The sequence below is a fragment of the Urtica dioica genome, chromosome 11, assembly GCF_054948205.1.
Source record: "Urtica dioica subsp. dioica isolate 48M chromosome 11, U.dioica_male_clone48M_v1_H2, whole genome shotgun sequence".
Taxonomy (NCBI): domain Eukaryota; kingdom Viridiplantae; phylum Streptophyta; class Magnoliopsida; order Rosales; family Urticaceae; genus Urtica; species Urtica dioica.
In genome coordinates this window covers 12,805,108-12,821,497 of record NC_142766.1, presented here as the reverse complement: position 1 = coordinate 12,821,497, position 16,390 = coordinate 12,805,108, and the positions used below count along the sequence as shown (strand labels likewise).

General features: G+C 37.9%; 2 protein-coding genes across 2 annotated transcripts; both read left to right on the top strand.

The window, feature by feature from the left end:
* Positions 1 to 1,960: 1,960 nt before the first annotated feature.
* Positions 1,961 to 4,453, top strand: LOC149381333 (phosphoglycerate/bisphosphoglycerate mutase family protein). Its single transcript, XM_089602114.1, has 9 exons — positions 1,961 to 2,279; positions 2,510 to 2,615; positions 2,700 to 2,916; positions 3,003 to 3,121; positions 3,317 to 3,415; positions 3,502 to 3,555; positions 3,623 to 3,721; positions 3,805 to 3,912; positions 3,982 to 4,453. Exons 1-9 carry the CDS (start codon positions 1,990 to 1,992, stop codon positions 4,348 to 4,350), a joined length of 1,461 nt encoding a protein of 486 aa, XP_089458240.1. The 5' UTR covers positions 1,961 to 1,989; the 3' UTR covers positions 4,351 to 4,453.
* A 9,167-nt stretch (positions 4,454 to 13,620) lies between these two features.
* On the top strand, positions 13,621 to 14,626 carry PSK3 (PHYTOSULFOKINE 3 PRECURSOR). The gene is made up of 3 exons (XM_089601830.1): positions 13,621 to 14,013; positions 14,153 to 14,214; positions 14,331 to 14,626. Exons 1-3 carry the CDS (start codon positions 13,899 to 13,901, stop codon positions 14,439 to 14,441), a joined length of 288 nt encoding a protein of 95 aa, XP_089457956.1. The 5' UTR covers positions 13,621 to 13,898; the 3' UTR covers positions 14,442 to 14,626.
* Positions 14,627 to 16,390: the final 1,764 nt, after the last annotated feature.

The following is a 16,390-nucleotide window of genomic DNA, read 5'->3' as shown; positions in this document are numbered from 1 at the left end:
CCCAATACTGTTGTAAGTCTCCACTTCGGCCATTCTCGCATCGTGAGGGCACTTTCACTCACGAGCCCCGATCATAAGAGGCGCTCCCATCGCATGAACCTAGGACTGACCCCCCCATACCCAGGAGTCAATGAAACTGATTCCGCGAGCATCGTGAGGGCGCTCCCACTCACGAGCCCTGACCACGAAAGGTGCGCCCATTTCGTGATCCGAATTCAGCCGAACCATCCATGGGAACCCACAACAATACCTATTTTAATAAACCTTGTTTCTCGTATAGAATCTCTTTTCTCTTTTTAGATATGATGTATATGAATGCAAATGCCGCTATGCACACCCAAATGCATAATGTCACGTGAATACAAACATCAAGTACAATGTCACATAAATGCAAGCACACACCATATTATTTTTGTGATACACTTGAGATGTTTCTACTTACTGGGAGTTGACTCACCCGTTTTTGTGACGCAGGTGACCGATGCACTGCTGGCCTTGGGCAAAGGCGGGCTAGGCCCAGGGCCCCCAAAAATTTACATTTTTTACTTATTTTTAAAAAAATTACATTTTTTATTCTAAAAATTTATACTTTTGACTCATTTTTTAAAAAATTTACATTTTTACCCTGAAAATTTAAATTTTTATTAGTATTATAGGAGCCTAAAATATTGAATAGCCTGCAACCTGCAACCCATGGAGCCCCCGTGAGTTTGGGCCGGACCTGGACTGATGCGAACAAGCATAGTTGATATGCTAGACTGTTGACTAATGCATGTCTCCACGCCCACGAGAACTTGTATATGGGACCTTTTGACCCGTCGGGCCTACGTTGTTTATAATAAACGTTTCTGAAAACTGTGTGCGCAGTTTCAGTTTTGTTTTCTTAAAATTCGATATCAAGTTTTGAAACCTTTTTTAATTTTTTTAATTTTTTTTTATTATAAATTTTTCACTTGTTATGTAATCAAGTTAGTTGCGGCGTCGAGTCGTTGATCGTTTTGTAAAAAGAAAAAAAAAAGTTGATAATAAAATTTCGTATTTAATAAAAGACTCGGTGGGGCGTGACAAAGTGGTATCAGAGCAACATCCAAAGAAGAAGAGAAGAAGAGAATGAGAAGAAACGTTACCCACCCCAACACGAAGTTCAGGCATCCATTTCCTTTCTTCTCCAGTGAGAAAACGCTTATTTTCTCTTTCTCTCTCCTTCTGCACGCGTCTCTTTTCTTCTCTTTTATGGTTCTACGTTCTTTTTTTTTTTTTTTTTTTTTATTTTATTTTTATTTCCTTTGCTTCTCTTATTTCATGCGTTGATGAGGTTAGATGAAGATAGCTTAGGGCGGTGGAGTGGATAAATATGAAAATAATTGCTAAAGAGTCCTTCTTCACGTTGGCTCTTTTAACTTCTACCACAAAGCATTGTTTCTTTTCTTTTCTTGTTGCAAATTAGGTCCTCTTATATAAATACCTTCATATTCTATCCATAACTAAATGGAAAATAATTATAGAGTAAAACCAAGAATTTTCTCATTCGATTTTAATTAATTTAAATATGCTCAAGGCGCCTCGGAGTTTATTCTCACTCTTGAGAACTTATTTATTCGGGTACTTATTTCGAAATTTTCATTCGAAAATAATTTTCGTTTGAGACAAACTCGAAACTTCATTCGTTCGTTCCAAGATTTTTATATAAGTTTAAATATATTTTAACTAATTTCAATAAACTCATTGGATCATTTCTCGGAAATCAAGAGATTCATTTTCAACAACGGAAGCTCGTTTTTCAAAAGCTCATTCACTATGATAATACAAAAATTTGCTCTTTACACTGGTGTAATTTGTTTGAGTTAATTTAATTTATGATAAACCACTTTCTTAAAAAAATATAGCATTCGACTGAGTCTTCTAAAAAAACACAAACGTTTTTATTCGATCATCATCTTAACAAACTGATACCGCGAAACACAAAAAAAGTGAATTAAAAAAACAAAAATGATATCACTTGCTTCTTCTTGGTCCACTCAGTCTCTCCCATGCTTCTTCGTCTTTAAAACTACTAACCATAGCCGATCGAAGCGTAGCTTCTCGGTCCGATCATCGCTGCCGGAGATAAAGACAGCGAAGCGAGTAGTTCTGGTGAGACATGGGCAAAGCACGTGGAACGAGGAGGGAAGGATTCAGGGAAGCTCAGACTTCTCGGTCCTCACCAACAAAGGCGAGACTCAGGCCCAAACTTCTCGCCAAATGCTCATCCAAGATTCCTTCGACATTTGCTTTTCAAGGTCTTTCTTTACCATTCTTAATCCGTGTTCAATTTGAGTCAATGTAGATGATGTGTGACTACTTATATTAGCTAATTACTCAGGTAAAGAATGAGAAATTTTGTGAGATTCAGGACTTGAATAGAGTGTTTTTTTTTTTTTATTATTTTTTTTTATACTTGTAATGAATGATTCCTTTACAATTTTTGGTCAATAGTATTTGTTGTCATTTTTTGACATTTTTGCTTTAGTCCTCTGAGAAGATCAAAGAGAACTGCTGAGATAATATGGAATAGTCGCGAGGAGGACATCATCACGGACTCTGATTTGAGAGAAATCGACTTGTATTCATTTCAGGTGAAGCTTTTTTTGTGCTTACTGTGAAAAAGGTTTGTGTATTGGTGGTCGATATTATTATAACAGTGCTTTTTGTATGTTTAGGGGCTCTTAAAACTTGAAGGGAAAGAAAGGTTCGGAGAGGCTTATCGGGAATGGCAGATAGACGCTCCGAATTTCAGTATCGACGGTCATTATCCGGTGAGAGAGTTATGGGACCGGGCTCGAAATTGCTGGAACAAAATACTTGCTCAAGAAGGCCGCTCCGTTCTCGTGGTTGCTCATAATGCTGTCAATCAGGCTCTCATCGCTACTGCTATTGGTACTGTTCCTCTCTCTTATCATCAAAACATTTATGTGTTTTTTCTCACATCGGGTTACGTGGCTCTACTATTTTTCAATAATTAGGACTAGGGACGGAGTATTTTAGGGTTTTGCTACAGAGCAATTGCGGAGTGAGTGTGCTGGATTTCACTCCCCAAATTGAGGATGGATCGCCATATATTTGTCTCAACCGTTTAAATCAGGTGAAATAATTCGAGAGTAGCGGTTTAACTTTGAAACTGTGGGGAGAATTATACTATCATTTGGTATTTGAGAGTAGTTGGTTTAGTTCTTGATCAATTGTGCTAGGATTGCTATTTAAAGCATACCGTACGTTGATTTCAGTATCAAATTTCGACTTGCTGATGTACTTGTCCGTAATAATTTACGGTACGCAGACACCGAACTCACCTGTTTCTGGTGGAAGTTCTGCCGGAAGGAAAGCCAGCAACAGGATTGTACTGGTGTGTCATGGATCAACGAATATAAACACAGAGGTTTGTAAGGATATGAAGCTTTTTTGGGTACGCACGATGATGATTAGCATTCATATGGGACTAAGATTTCTGCCAATTACCAACAGTCTGACGCGGCTCTGTCTGGGGATCGAACGCTGAACATGCTTGGGGTTATACAGGTGAATGGTTTATCTGCGTTATTTAACTGACGTCAGAATCTGATGTGCTACCATGGACTTATTGCAGTCTCAAAAGACTGCCGAGCTGCTTCTTGATTTAAGAGTTACTTCCATAGTTAGCAGTGGAAAGAAAGCTTGTATCGATACCGCATCGGCTATCTCCAAAGTAAGTCGATCATCATTTATGTCGCAAGTGAATATCAGATATTCTTGCGTTAGATTGGCTTGAAGACATTGTGGTGAGTGTAGGTACAAGAAGCCGCTGATTGTTTGGGCGCTGATAGTGTGCCACGCTATGTGAAGATGAAGCAGACTCAGAATCTTGACGTGGAACACATTCTTCAGAAACAAAACAAGGCAAGACATACCAAGCAGGGAAAAAAAATCGCCAAACACGACTTGATTCACTTTTCTTTTGACCCACAGGATTCGAGTTCGCTCCCGATAACTAAGCCTGGTTGGATAAATTCCCTCGAGCACACAGTTTTATCGGAGCTGTGGGATCAGTCGGAGAAGGGTTGGCAGTATCTACTGGAAGAGCTTGGTAGCGAATCTGCAGAGACCGAGAAAGTTGTTGTGGTGGTCGGTGATCCGGCGATTCACGTAGCGCTGATGGGACAATGCCTTAGCTTGCAAAAGGAACGGATGGGATCATTTCATCTTGATGCCGGGAGTATCACGGTCGTTGATTTTCCCGATGGTCCCGCAGGACGAGGTGTTATTCAGTGCATAAACTATACAGCTCATTTGGGGAGATGGTCAATCCCTATCACAAGATCAATGGTGAATGGTTGAGACAATTAGATGCGAGTATTTTGAAACAGCGAGCTATGCCGCTACTATTAGTATGGTGAAAATAATATGTAATAACGGTCCTCCATATTGCTAATAATAGGCGTCGTAATAAAATTTTATTAAATAAAAAAACAACGAAATTAATATATAAAAGTATAGACAAGAGAACAAAATAAAATAATTAAACCGAATATCACCAAGAAACTGGTAAAGAAGAGAAATGAAGAACACGTTGAGGCTTTTTTGACAATTTCCTTAAAGTGTTATTACTCTCCCACCGAGTGTTGGAATAACATGAGCAACTGTCTCACATGGTACAACGACGTACGAGATGAACAAAGCATCACCGTGTTCAACTCCGGCGAACTTGAACGTATGCCAGAAAACTACTACCACCGAGAAAATTGAGAGAAAAATTGGAAAAATTAAAAAAAAAATTCAAGAAAAGAGCTATATGTTGTGTGTTTTCTAATCAGCCTTTCAGCCAGGGCTGTACAAAACCGAACCGAAAATCGGATAAAACCGATATCCAAACCGAACCGAAACCGAAATTTGGAGCCACGTCAGCTAACCGAAATTCGGATTCGGATAACCGATCCGGTTTACAAAACTGGACCGGATATCGGATTTGATTTTGGGAAAATCTGAATATCGGTTATTTAACCATTTTTTTTAATTAATATATATATATATATATATATATATATATATATATATTTTAAGAGAATGGTCACATTCTAGATCCTTTTCGAAGTTCTTTGTCTCCGAGAATGGTGGAAGCATTGATTTACAGTGAAAGTTGGTTCAGCTCGTACAAAGATCATGTTGTATTGCGAGAATACATGGATGAAGTGGAAGCACTAAATGATTCTAAACAAGTTGTTTCGGGTAAGATAATTAATTTGATATTGTTATTTGACATATTCATTTGTTGTTTGCTTATTAAAACAAATTTATTTTAAATTTATGTCATTATTATTAACAGATGATGGTCAAGTTGTCATAGAAGAACAAACTTCTCATATATCAACTCCTACTGCTACTACAACTTGATTATGTGATATATAAAGGTAACATACAAATTCAATTGTTGTATGGTTTATTATGATCATTAGAGTTGTAATTTTAATTTTATGTTACGATATTTACATGTGCATGTAGTTGGAGACGAATGTCCTTTTGAATTTATTTATTTTACTCAGTTTTAGATTATGTATTGTCATTTTGGAGCTTTATAAGAGTCGTTTGTACTCGTTTTTTGAATTTTTACAAACCGGATTTGTATTTTAGAAACTTGATATCATTTTATAAAACTGGATCTGAAATTTTACAAGTGGAGAACCGAATTTTAAAAATTGGATACTGGATTGGATACTGGATTTAAGAAATCGGATAACCGAATATTCGGATAACCGAATTTCGGTTTTAGACTAAATTGGACCGGATACTGGACCGAGTTTTTAAAAACCGAAAATTCGGATTCGGATACTAAAAATGTCAAAAACCGAATCGAACCGACCCAGTTTCACCCCTACTTTCAGCCATGGCAAAGTTTCTTTTTCGCTTCTTGAATGAGAAAACTATTAAGCCTTTTATAGGCACCAACTTGACCGTTTTTGTACATAAAACTGATGCAATTAAATAGCACTTAAATCAGCCTTAAGGAAGAAAAACATTCAGTTATGCTCATTTAAGAGCACCAAAGTAATAGCCCATTAAAGCTAATTATCAGCCCATTTGTGAAACAGTTTCAAAAAACAGACAAAATCCTATTTTTTTCAACGCATTTTGAGCATCAATTTCTCATTCATTTAGCTTCGATTTTGGCAAATAAATACTTGATCTTATACCTCTCGCAATGAGGAATAAAAATCAGTCATAACATTCCAGTTTCGATGTGTGGATCCCACTTGAATATTTGTCACAAATCAGCCCATACAATGATATTAAATACTCTTTAATATCATTAAAACACACAAATTTTCAACAATAACTTTGTTCTTGTTATTTGAGGCATTTAAAGTACTATATTGCCCTCATATAGTTTTTTTTTTTTTAGTAGGGGCACTATCGGCCAGGATTACATGATATATTAACAGTGCAAAGCGCATGTGATACTATCGGTCAAGATTACATAATTTTTTAGAATAAATCCTAGGGGCATGCATTTCTGCATCACATGGGAGCTTGAACCCATGACCTCTCCGTCGAGGTGTGTGTGGGATTACCGCTAGACCAAACTAACTACCACAATATTGCCTTCATATAGTTATGTACGTCCAATATGAAATAATTTTACTTAGCTTGAAGTTTATGTTAGATTAAAAAGAAAAGTCAACAGTCATATCCCATTGGCAACACAATGTGTTATTAGTTAAAGAGATATACCAATGAATTCACAACAACGTAGTCAAGGATGCATAACCGCAAAGGGAGAGAGAGAGTCAAGGATGCATAACCGCAAAGGGAGAGAGAGAGGGGTGTGTATTAATCTTGCACAAACAGTTTATTTTGGTTGATTTTGACTTGATTTGATTGATTTGGAGTTTATTTTAGTTTACGTTGAATTTAATCTAAATTATTATTGATTTGCATTTGATTTTATGTAACGAATTACACATTAATATTAATTTGTATGTGATTTGAGTAATTTTATTATATGTATAAAAACTCTTTTTATGTTATTTATTTTTGAATACTTTACCGTTAACTTTTTTTTTTTTTGGTTTATCTTTACCTTAATAATTTATCATGCTATAGCAATTATCTGTAATTTCAGCGAAATATCATAATATCTCACGGACGGTATGCGCTTAACTAGTAAAACCAAAAGTGCAAGACAATAATAGATGGTTGCAACTTGCAATAAACATTTAACCCCTAACCACAACTCAAGTCCACGTTAGGGTTAAAGAATATGTTATGACAAAGTGCTCACAATGTTGCAATAACATTTCACCACCACTAACCACAACTCAAGTCCGGTTAACTAGTTTTTTTTTTTTTTTTTTTAAATTCATTTGAAAACGCTTACACCGTCAGTCTTTTTCCCGATTAAGACACTTCGTTTCACCTTCTTTTTTTGTCTCAAACAAAGTCTAAGTAAGTCTCTTGCAAAGTCTTACATAGCTTTGCTTTCTTACATTCTAAAAGAATCTTGCAACATATAACAAATAGCAATCAATATAATATACTAGCCCTATGAATTTGTAATCCTTTTCTTACGTAGTATAAAATAAATCAAATCAGCAATGAATATAAAAAACACTAATTAAAATGAATTTGTAGTATAATATATATATATATATATATATATATATATATATATCTTAGGAAACATTAAATACACGAACAAAATATTTAGATATAACAAACAAACTGTTGAGAATATGTGAAGCCCAGAATGCTACGTCCCGGCCCAGTTGAGTAAGCCCATCAGCGAGTTTGACTGCAGGTGGAGAAACGACAAAGCTTAGAGTGTCGTTCACCAACTGACGCTCAGTTGAAGTCGTTTCATGTGCCGCAGAAGCTGAGCCGTTGAAAGGGTTTGACATCTGACGGTCAGGATTAAAGCACCTCAGATTCACATATAAAGGACGAATCAAGGCAGAGATCCATTAATCTCTTTAGTCTCCATCTTGAGCGGCGTTAGGGTTTCTCTGAGTGAAAACATTGAGAGCGTGAAGTTGTAATCGGTGAGAGTGACACACGGTTGAGTGTTCTTGTGTGTTCTTGATTACTGTAATCTTCTGGGGTCTCTCTTCTTTGTTGTTTTCATTGTGTACTGAGAAACTTGGTCTGGGAGTAAGATTTGCCGATACTAGTGAGCGAGTTCCTCCGCCGGAGCTCAACGTGCACGTAGGTGTGTTTTACACCGAAGCACAGTAAAATTTGCATGTGTCGTTTTCTTTTCTTGCTCCTTTTCGTTCCGTCCTTGTGTGTTTGGCCGATCGTTATTTGTTTGACTGTTCCGCAATTTCCTAACAGTGGTATCAGAGCCTTTCTGGTCAATAGTTATCTCCGATCCTTTTCTCTCTCGTTCCCTCTTTTCCCTAAATTTCTCTCTTATCCACTTGATCTAGGGTTTCTGGTTCCTGTACCCTGGGTTTGTGTTCTTCGAGTCTTTTGGGGGTTTCGGTCTTGTGAGGGTGGTTCTTGTTCTGAGAAGTGGTTGTTGGAGAAGGTCGGGAAACACACGTGTGATCTGTTCGTTGCACCGCCTTGGTTCACGAAAAAATGGGTTCGTTCAAGCTGGAGTTTTCCGTGTTCGACGGAAAAGGCGACTTCAACAGTTGGTCAAAGAGAATTCGCGCTCTGCTGTCGCACAATAAAGTTTTGGTGGCCCTGGAAGCAGATGAAAGAAGTGGCCCGAAGAAGCCCTCAAGAAGAAGCCGGAGATACTGGAGGAAGCGTACAACCTCCTGATTCTGAACCTTTCAGACGCCGTGCTTCGCAAGGTTGATGGGCTAGAATCGGCCACTGAGGTATGTGACAAACTCAAATCCATTTATTCTGATCAATCTGCCCCAAACCTTGCTTTCTTGAAAGGGGCTATTTTCAATTATAAAATGGATGCTACTAAGTCTATTGATGAAAATCTTGACGAGTTCTTGAAAATGAATCAGTTGTTGAAAGGGTCTAAACAATCCCTTGATGATACAAGTCTTGCTTTTATCTTGTTGAATTCTTTGCCTGATTCTTATACTGTTGTGAAAGATTCTCTTCAATATACTGGCACTGTTCCTTCTCTTGAGTTGGTTATATCTGGTTTGAAAACTAGGGAGATTGATCTGAAAAACCAAAAGAGAAGTTCTGGTTCTAACCTGTTTGTGAAAGAAAAGAGTGATTGTTCTTCTTCTAATAACCCTGCTAAAAACAAAAAGAAGAACAAATATGCTAATAATAACTCCTCTGATAAATCTGAAGGTAGGAAGTGTTTTTACTGCAAGAAAGTGGGTCATGTGAAAAAGGACCGTTATAAGTGGCTTGCTAAACAGAAAAACACTACCCATGAAACTAATGTTGCTGTGAATCATGCTGTTGAGTCTGTTGGCTGTGATGTGTTGAATGTTAGTGATCAGATTAGGTCTAGGGAGTGGATTATTGACTCTGGTTGTACTTTTCACATGTGTCCTTACAAAGAATGGTTTGTTGGTTTGAAACCTGTTGATTCTGGTCTTGTGTATATGGGTAATAACCATCCTTGTAAGATTGAAGGTATTGGGTCCATTATTTTCAAACTCGAGAATGACACGAAAGTTGTCCTAACTGATGTTCGTTTAATTCCTTGTTTGAAACGAAATTTGATCTCTATTGGTTGGCTTGATGATCTTGGTTGCTCTACCAGTCTGGAAAATGGTGTAGCCACTATCAGGAAATATGGCAAACCCATCTTGACCTGTGTGAAACAGAATGGCCTTTATGTTCTTAGTGGTGCTCATTGCTCATGTGTTACCTCTGCTGCTCTTGTTAGTACTAACCATGCAGGTCCCGACAAATGGCACCTGAGGCTCGGCCACATGAGTCAGGAAGGTCTAGACATCTTAGGTAAGCAATGTAAGTTTGGTAAGGACCAGTTTCATAACATTAGTTTTTGTGAGACTTGCATCATGGGTAAGCAACATAGGCAAAAGTTCTCAAAAGGAAATCATTGTTCTACACAGGTTTTAGAATACATGCATGCTGACTTGTGGGGTCCTGATAAAACTACCACACATGGTGGTTTTAGGTACTTCATGTCTATTGTTGATGATCATAGTAGAATGGTTTGGACTTGTTTGTTGAAATCTAAGGATGAAGCTTTTGAACAGTTTAAAAAATGGCAAGTCTTAGTTGAAAACCAAACTGATAAGCATGTTAAAACCCTTAGAACTGATAATGGCCTAGAATTCTGCAATGATTTCTTTGACAAGTACTGCAGTGAGAAGGGGATTACAAGACATCACACGATTCGTCTCACACCACAACAGAATGGGGTAGCTGAGCGCATGAACCGAACCATCCTGGAAAAGGTAAGATGTCTTCTTTTCACTTCTGGTTTGTCTAAGTCTTTTTGGGGTGAAGCTCTTGCAACTGCCACGTACCTTATCAACCTTAGCCCCTCCAGTTCTATAGAGTTCAAGTGTCCCCTAGAAGTGTGGTCTGGTAGGAGTCCTAGTATAAGTCACCTTAGGGTGTTTGGTTATGCTGCATATGCACACACCAGAGAAGGAAAACTGGATCCTCGGTCCATTAAGTGTGTTTTCCTAGGTTACCCTTTAGGCACCAAAGGCTATAGGTTATGGGAGCTAGGTTCAAGAGGGGTAAAAATCATTGTCAGCCGGGACGTTGTGTTTAATGAGAGTGTTTTTCCTTGTAAAACCCTAGGAGACCCTGAGAACCAAACCACCAGTGAGCATAACCAGCCGGTGAGAGCTAACCTTGAGGTGGAGATTGAACCTGACCCCATACAGCCCCAACCCGATCCAAACCCTCAATATGAACATGCTGATCCTATAGGTATTCAAGATGGTGAAGAAGAACATGTTCATGTTGACCACCTTGAACCAACTGACCAGGAAGCCCTAGAAAACTACCAGCTTGCCCGTGATAGAAATAGACGGGAAATTAGACCTCCCACTAGGTTCTCCTATGCCGACCTTGTCTTCACGGCTTTGGTGGCAGCTCATGAGATCCAAGTGGTGGAACCGAGCTGCTATCAAGAAGCCATCAGGTCCAAAGACAAAGGTAAGTGGCTTGATGCCATGAAGGAGGAGATGCAATCCCTTAGGGTTAATAACACCTGGAAACTTGTCCTTAAACCTAAGGATAGAAAAGTTGTTGAGTGTAGATGGTTGTATAAGATAAAGGAGGGTATGACCCCCAGTGAACCCCCTAGGTACAAAGCTAGGTTGGTTGCAAAAGGCTTCACTCAAAGAGAGGGAATAGATTTCAATGAAATTTTTTCGCCTGTGGTTAAATATAAGACTATTCGAATCATGTTGTCTATTGCTGCTCACTTTGATCTTGAGATTGAACAGATGGATGTTAAGACAGCTTTTCTTCATGGTGACCTTGATGAAACCATATATATGGTTCAACCTGAGGGGTTTGTAGAAAGCAAATCTGCTGATTGTGTCTGTTTGTTACAGAAATCCTTGTATGGTCACAGTCACCACGGCAGTGGTACAAAAGGTTTGATAATTTTGTGATTAGTATCGGGTTCTGTAGAAGTCAGTTTGATTCGTGTTTTTATGTCTGTCATGATAATATCCCCGTATATTTGCTCCTATATGTTGATGATATGCTTTTAATTAGCAAGTCTAGGTCTAAAATAAATGAGCTGAAAAATAAGCTAAGTTCTGAGTTTGATATGAAAGACCTTGGGGCTGTTAGGAAAATATTAGGGATGTTTGTTGATCGTGATAGAAGTAAATCTGTTTTGAAAATTCATCAAACTTCTTACTTAACAAAGCTGATAGAAAAATTTGGGCATTTGAATCAGAAACCCGTCAAGGTTCCTTTGGCTGGTCATTTCTTGCTAGGTAAACATCAGTGCCCAAATTCTTTGTCAGAATCTGCAAAAATGGAAAATGTACCTTACTCTAATGTGATTGGTTCTGTGATGTACTCTATGATTAGTACTCGTCCTGATTTGTCTTTTGCTATATCTTTATTGAGTCGGTTTATGTCAAATCCTGGTCATGAACATTGGAAGGCCCTTCAATGGGTTTGATCTATAAACGCATATATGACACACTTGATCTTGTAGGGTATGTGGATTCAGATTTTGCAGGAGACAGAGACTCTCGGAAGTCAACTACAGCATACTATTTTACACTAGGTGGGAATTGTGTGAGTTGGAAGTCACAATTGCAACCTCTGGTGGCCCTGTCTACAACTGAGGCATAATATGTTGCCCTCGCCGACGCAGTAAAGGAGGCTATATGGCTTCAAGGACTTCTCCGGGAAACAAAGCTGCTGGATGGGAGAGTGACAGTGTTCTCTGACAGTCAAAGTGCAATACACCTCAGTAAAAATCCGGTGTATCACGAGAGAACGAAGCATGTCGATGTCAGGTTCCACTTTGTGCGCGATCGGATAGCTGAAGGTGAGGTGGAGGTAAAGAAGGTTCCGACGAAGGATAACCCGGCGGACATGGGAACAAAGATTGTCACAAACATTAAGTTCGAGCATTGCTTGAACTTGTTGTTTGTTGGATAGTCACAGGTGGGTGAGCAATGAAGGCGGAGTTGAGCGAATGTAGCTAGTATCGAGTAGACGAGCATTCAGACTTCAAGGTGGAGATTTGTTGAGAATATGTGAAGCCCATAATGCTACGTCCCGGCCCAGTTGAGTAAGCCCATCAGCGAGTTTGACTGCAGGTGGAGAAACGACAAAGCTTAGAGTGTCGTTCACCAACTGACGCTCAGTTGAAGTCGTTTCATGTGCCGCAGAAGCTGAGCCGTTGAAAGGGTTTGACATCTGACGGTCAGGATTAAAGCACCTCAGATTCACATATAAAGGACGAATCAAGGCAGAGATCCATTAATCTCTTTAGTCTCCATCTTGAGCGGCGTTAGGGTTTCTCTGAGTGAAAACATTGAGAGCGTGAAGTTGTAATCGGTGAGAGTGAAACACGGTTGAGTGTTCTTGTGTGTTCTTGATTACTGTAATCTTCTGGGGTCTCTCTTCTTTGTTGTTTTCATTGTGTACTGAGAAACTTGGTCTGAGAGTAAGATTTGCCGATACTAGTGAGCGAGTTCCTCCGCCGGAGCTCAACGTGCACGTAGGTGTGTTTTACACCGAAGCACGGTAAAATTTGCCTGTGTCGTTTTCTTTTCTTGCTCCTTTTCGTTCCGTCCCTGTGTGTTTGGCCGATCGTTATTTGTTTGACTGTTCCGCAATTTCCTAACACAAACAAATAGTATATACCATATATAACTTTGATTAACAACCATATAATTATATATCTAATGTTTAAATTTATAGATGATTAAATCGATCATAATATATTTTAGTATCTTCTGCACTCGACTAGTGCATCTATATTACCATGTTAGACTGATCATGTGCAACAGCTGTCACATGGTTGACTAGTTTGACGCTGTCAATGACTACACCACATTACATTGGTTTTTGAAGCATACTTTGGACTTTGCTTCTCTCTCTGCCTTCTTCTGGAATCTCTGGAGTCTGGACCACTCACTATATCTATATATAATGCCAAGACAGTGACCAAAGCTTTATCTCTCTTCACGTTATAATTTTTAAGATATGAATGGACGGCGTCGTATTATAATTCAAATATTATTGCCCAACTTCATGAGGTCATCTATCTATTGCCTTGTTTAGAGTGGACATTTATGTCACAACATATATAGTCACACTCTATGTTTCCTTTTTATTATTATTATGGTTTTGCATGTACCTATTTATTTTTCATTTCTCCATCTGTTTCTTTCCCACCACCCCAAAGTCCAAACCCTCTCTTACCTCCGTATAAAACCAACTCATTATTACCCCATATAGCTCTAACATTTTATATTTGAAACTTGAAACTTGAAACCATGGTGATGATGAGGCAAGGCTCTCAATATTTTTCCCATCTCCTTCTCTTCTCGTTCCTCCTCCTATTGATTTCTTCCTCAAAGTTATCTTCCACTTCCGTGATGGCCAAACATGGTGAATTTATATAGATATATGTATATAAATATATACACTTATTCCTTCTCTATTTTATTTTATTTTCTTCGTTTGATCTTATTGATTATTCTAACTCATACTATCATTTTATTTTTGTTGACATGATTTGGTTCATTAGGTCCAGGAGAAAGAAATGAAGTTTCTCTTGGCAACAAGTTTGAAGGCGTTGAGCCTATTGATGTATGTTTTCTGTTGGAAATGACTTATTTTCTCCTTTTTTTTTCTTCATGTAATATATATATATAATATACAATGATTATCTACAATTATAAAGTTATTATAATATTGCATTATAGGAGTTGACGGGATTAGAAAAGTGTGGAAAAGAAGACGAGGAGTGCTTGAAGAGAAGGCTGATTTCAGAGGCTCATTTGGACTACATCTATACTCAGCAACACAACCCTTGAGAGTTATAAGACAACTTCTATATTGTATTATAAAGTGTGTTGTGATAATGTATATGTTCTTAAAATATCCTGTAATACGTATTTCTAATATTAATTATGTCCAATATTACTAAAACTGCTGGGTTTTCTCTATATAAATAAAATCATGTGGACTACATATGTTTCCTACGTTAATAATACGTTTGTGGCGGTGTTGTGATATTGGAATGAGTTCAAGGAGAGAACAAAAAAAAAAAAAGAACAAACTGAGTTATTACTGGATTTAATTGTTATGGGAAGGCACGGAAAAGTTGAAATTACTTGTGCTTGGGTTGTTAATTTTGGGGTTAAGAATATGAAAGCAATTTAATATACACAGTTGGGACTTGGGAAGTTACGCTCTGTTAATTTTGGTGAGAAAGAATATACTTTTAAATTTTAATCACTCGTATTTACTTTCCCCGGTTGATGATTTTAAATTGCATGGATGACGAGGAGATCACGTGCAAGCTTTACTAAAAAGATAAAAGATAACATTTATTAATAATGATCTTTAACTGTTGTGTCTGCCACTTCCTTAATATTGGTATACTTTATTTTTATCTTTGAAGGAATATTGGTACACTTTATAAACGCCAAGTTTAGGCACGGTTTTTTTTTTCGTTTTGCTAATCCTTCAAGGGCCTTGAAGGATACATAAACTTGGCATTTATAAAGTGTACCAATATTAAGGAAGTGGCAGAACGATTGGTTCGTCGAAATGATATACTCAACTAAATGTTACTTATGTTTTAAGGGATCGTGAATACTTACATTACTTGAAGAATTGATCGATGAATACTTCTTGTAGTGGTGTTTTAGACAAGAAGTTCCTTGCACGCCATTTTGAGCTATGATGACATTTCCACATGCTAGACATTTTCCTCGACGGGTAGAGCCTTCGCCTATTTGCTCGAAGAATTGCCATACGTGGGATCGAGCTCTCTTTTTTTTTTTTTTTTTTTTTTTTTTTTTTTTTTTTTCAGGGCCTTTGCTCTTGTTGTCTTGGTTGTGGTATTTGGATTGGAGGATGATGTGGTTGCACCTCTTCGGTCTCCTCCTCATCTTCTTCCTCCTCATTGGCCTCCTCCTCCTCCTCCTCGGGGTTGTAATGTTGACTTTCATAGTGTCGATATACTATATAAAGATCTTGGATTTCATCATCATCCTCTTGTGGTATTCGAGCTTGTTGGGAATTTTGGACTTGAAATTGGATTTGACTAGGTGGTTGAACATAAGGGGGATTTGGGTTACACTCGGTTTCATATTGGGTTATGTTGAATGATGGAGGTTGGTAAGAAGATGAAGGTAATGGAGTCGGGTCAAACTCGGTGTTTTCAAAATTAGGAATTTGGTTTAATCCTAACCAATTTTGAGGAAATTGGATGGTCGGGGAATCTTGGGGTGGTGGAGGAATTGTGTGAGGTGTGTTTTGGGTAGAGGAGGTGGATGATGGGATCGGGACGAGTTAGACGATTTACGGGATATTGAAGTGTATGATAAAATTATTACTATATGATAAAATTTATAACTATGGAAAATGAATTTTGAGAGAGATGTAGAAGAATGAGAGAATTTGAGAGTGTTTTGTGAAAAAAGATTGGAGATATATGTGTGTATTTATAGAGAAAGAAATGAGGGGGTTAAAAATGAATTTTTTTAAAATTTTTTGGGGTTCCAACGGATATAAAACGGTAATATTTGGGCTGTAACGGTAAAAAAATCTGAGCCATTGGATCTCCAACGGTCAACAATCCAATGACTCAGATTTAAAAAAAAAAAAAAAATCTACGGTTTTTTGAGGAGAAGAGCGATAAGAGAATGCTTTTTGGGGTTCTCTTCTCTTCCCTTTAATGCAAAGAGAAGGTAATTCTCTTTCCTCATTCTTCCCTAAAACCATGACCACGTTTATTCAAGGGAAATGAAAAAAA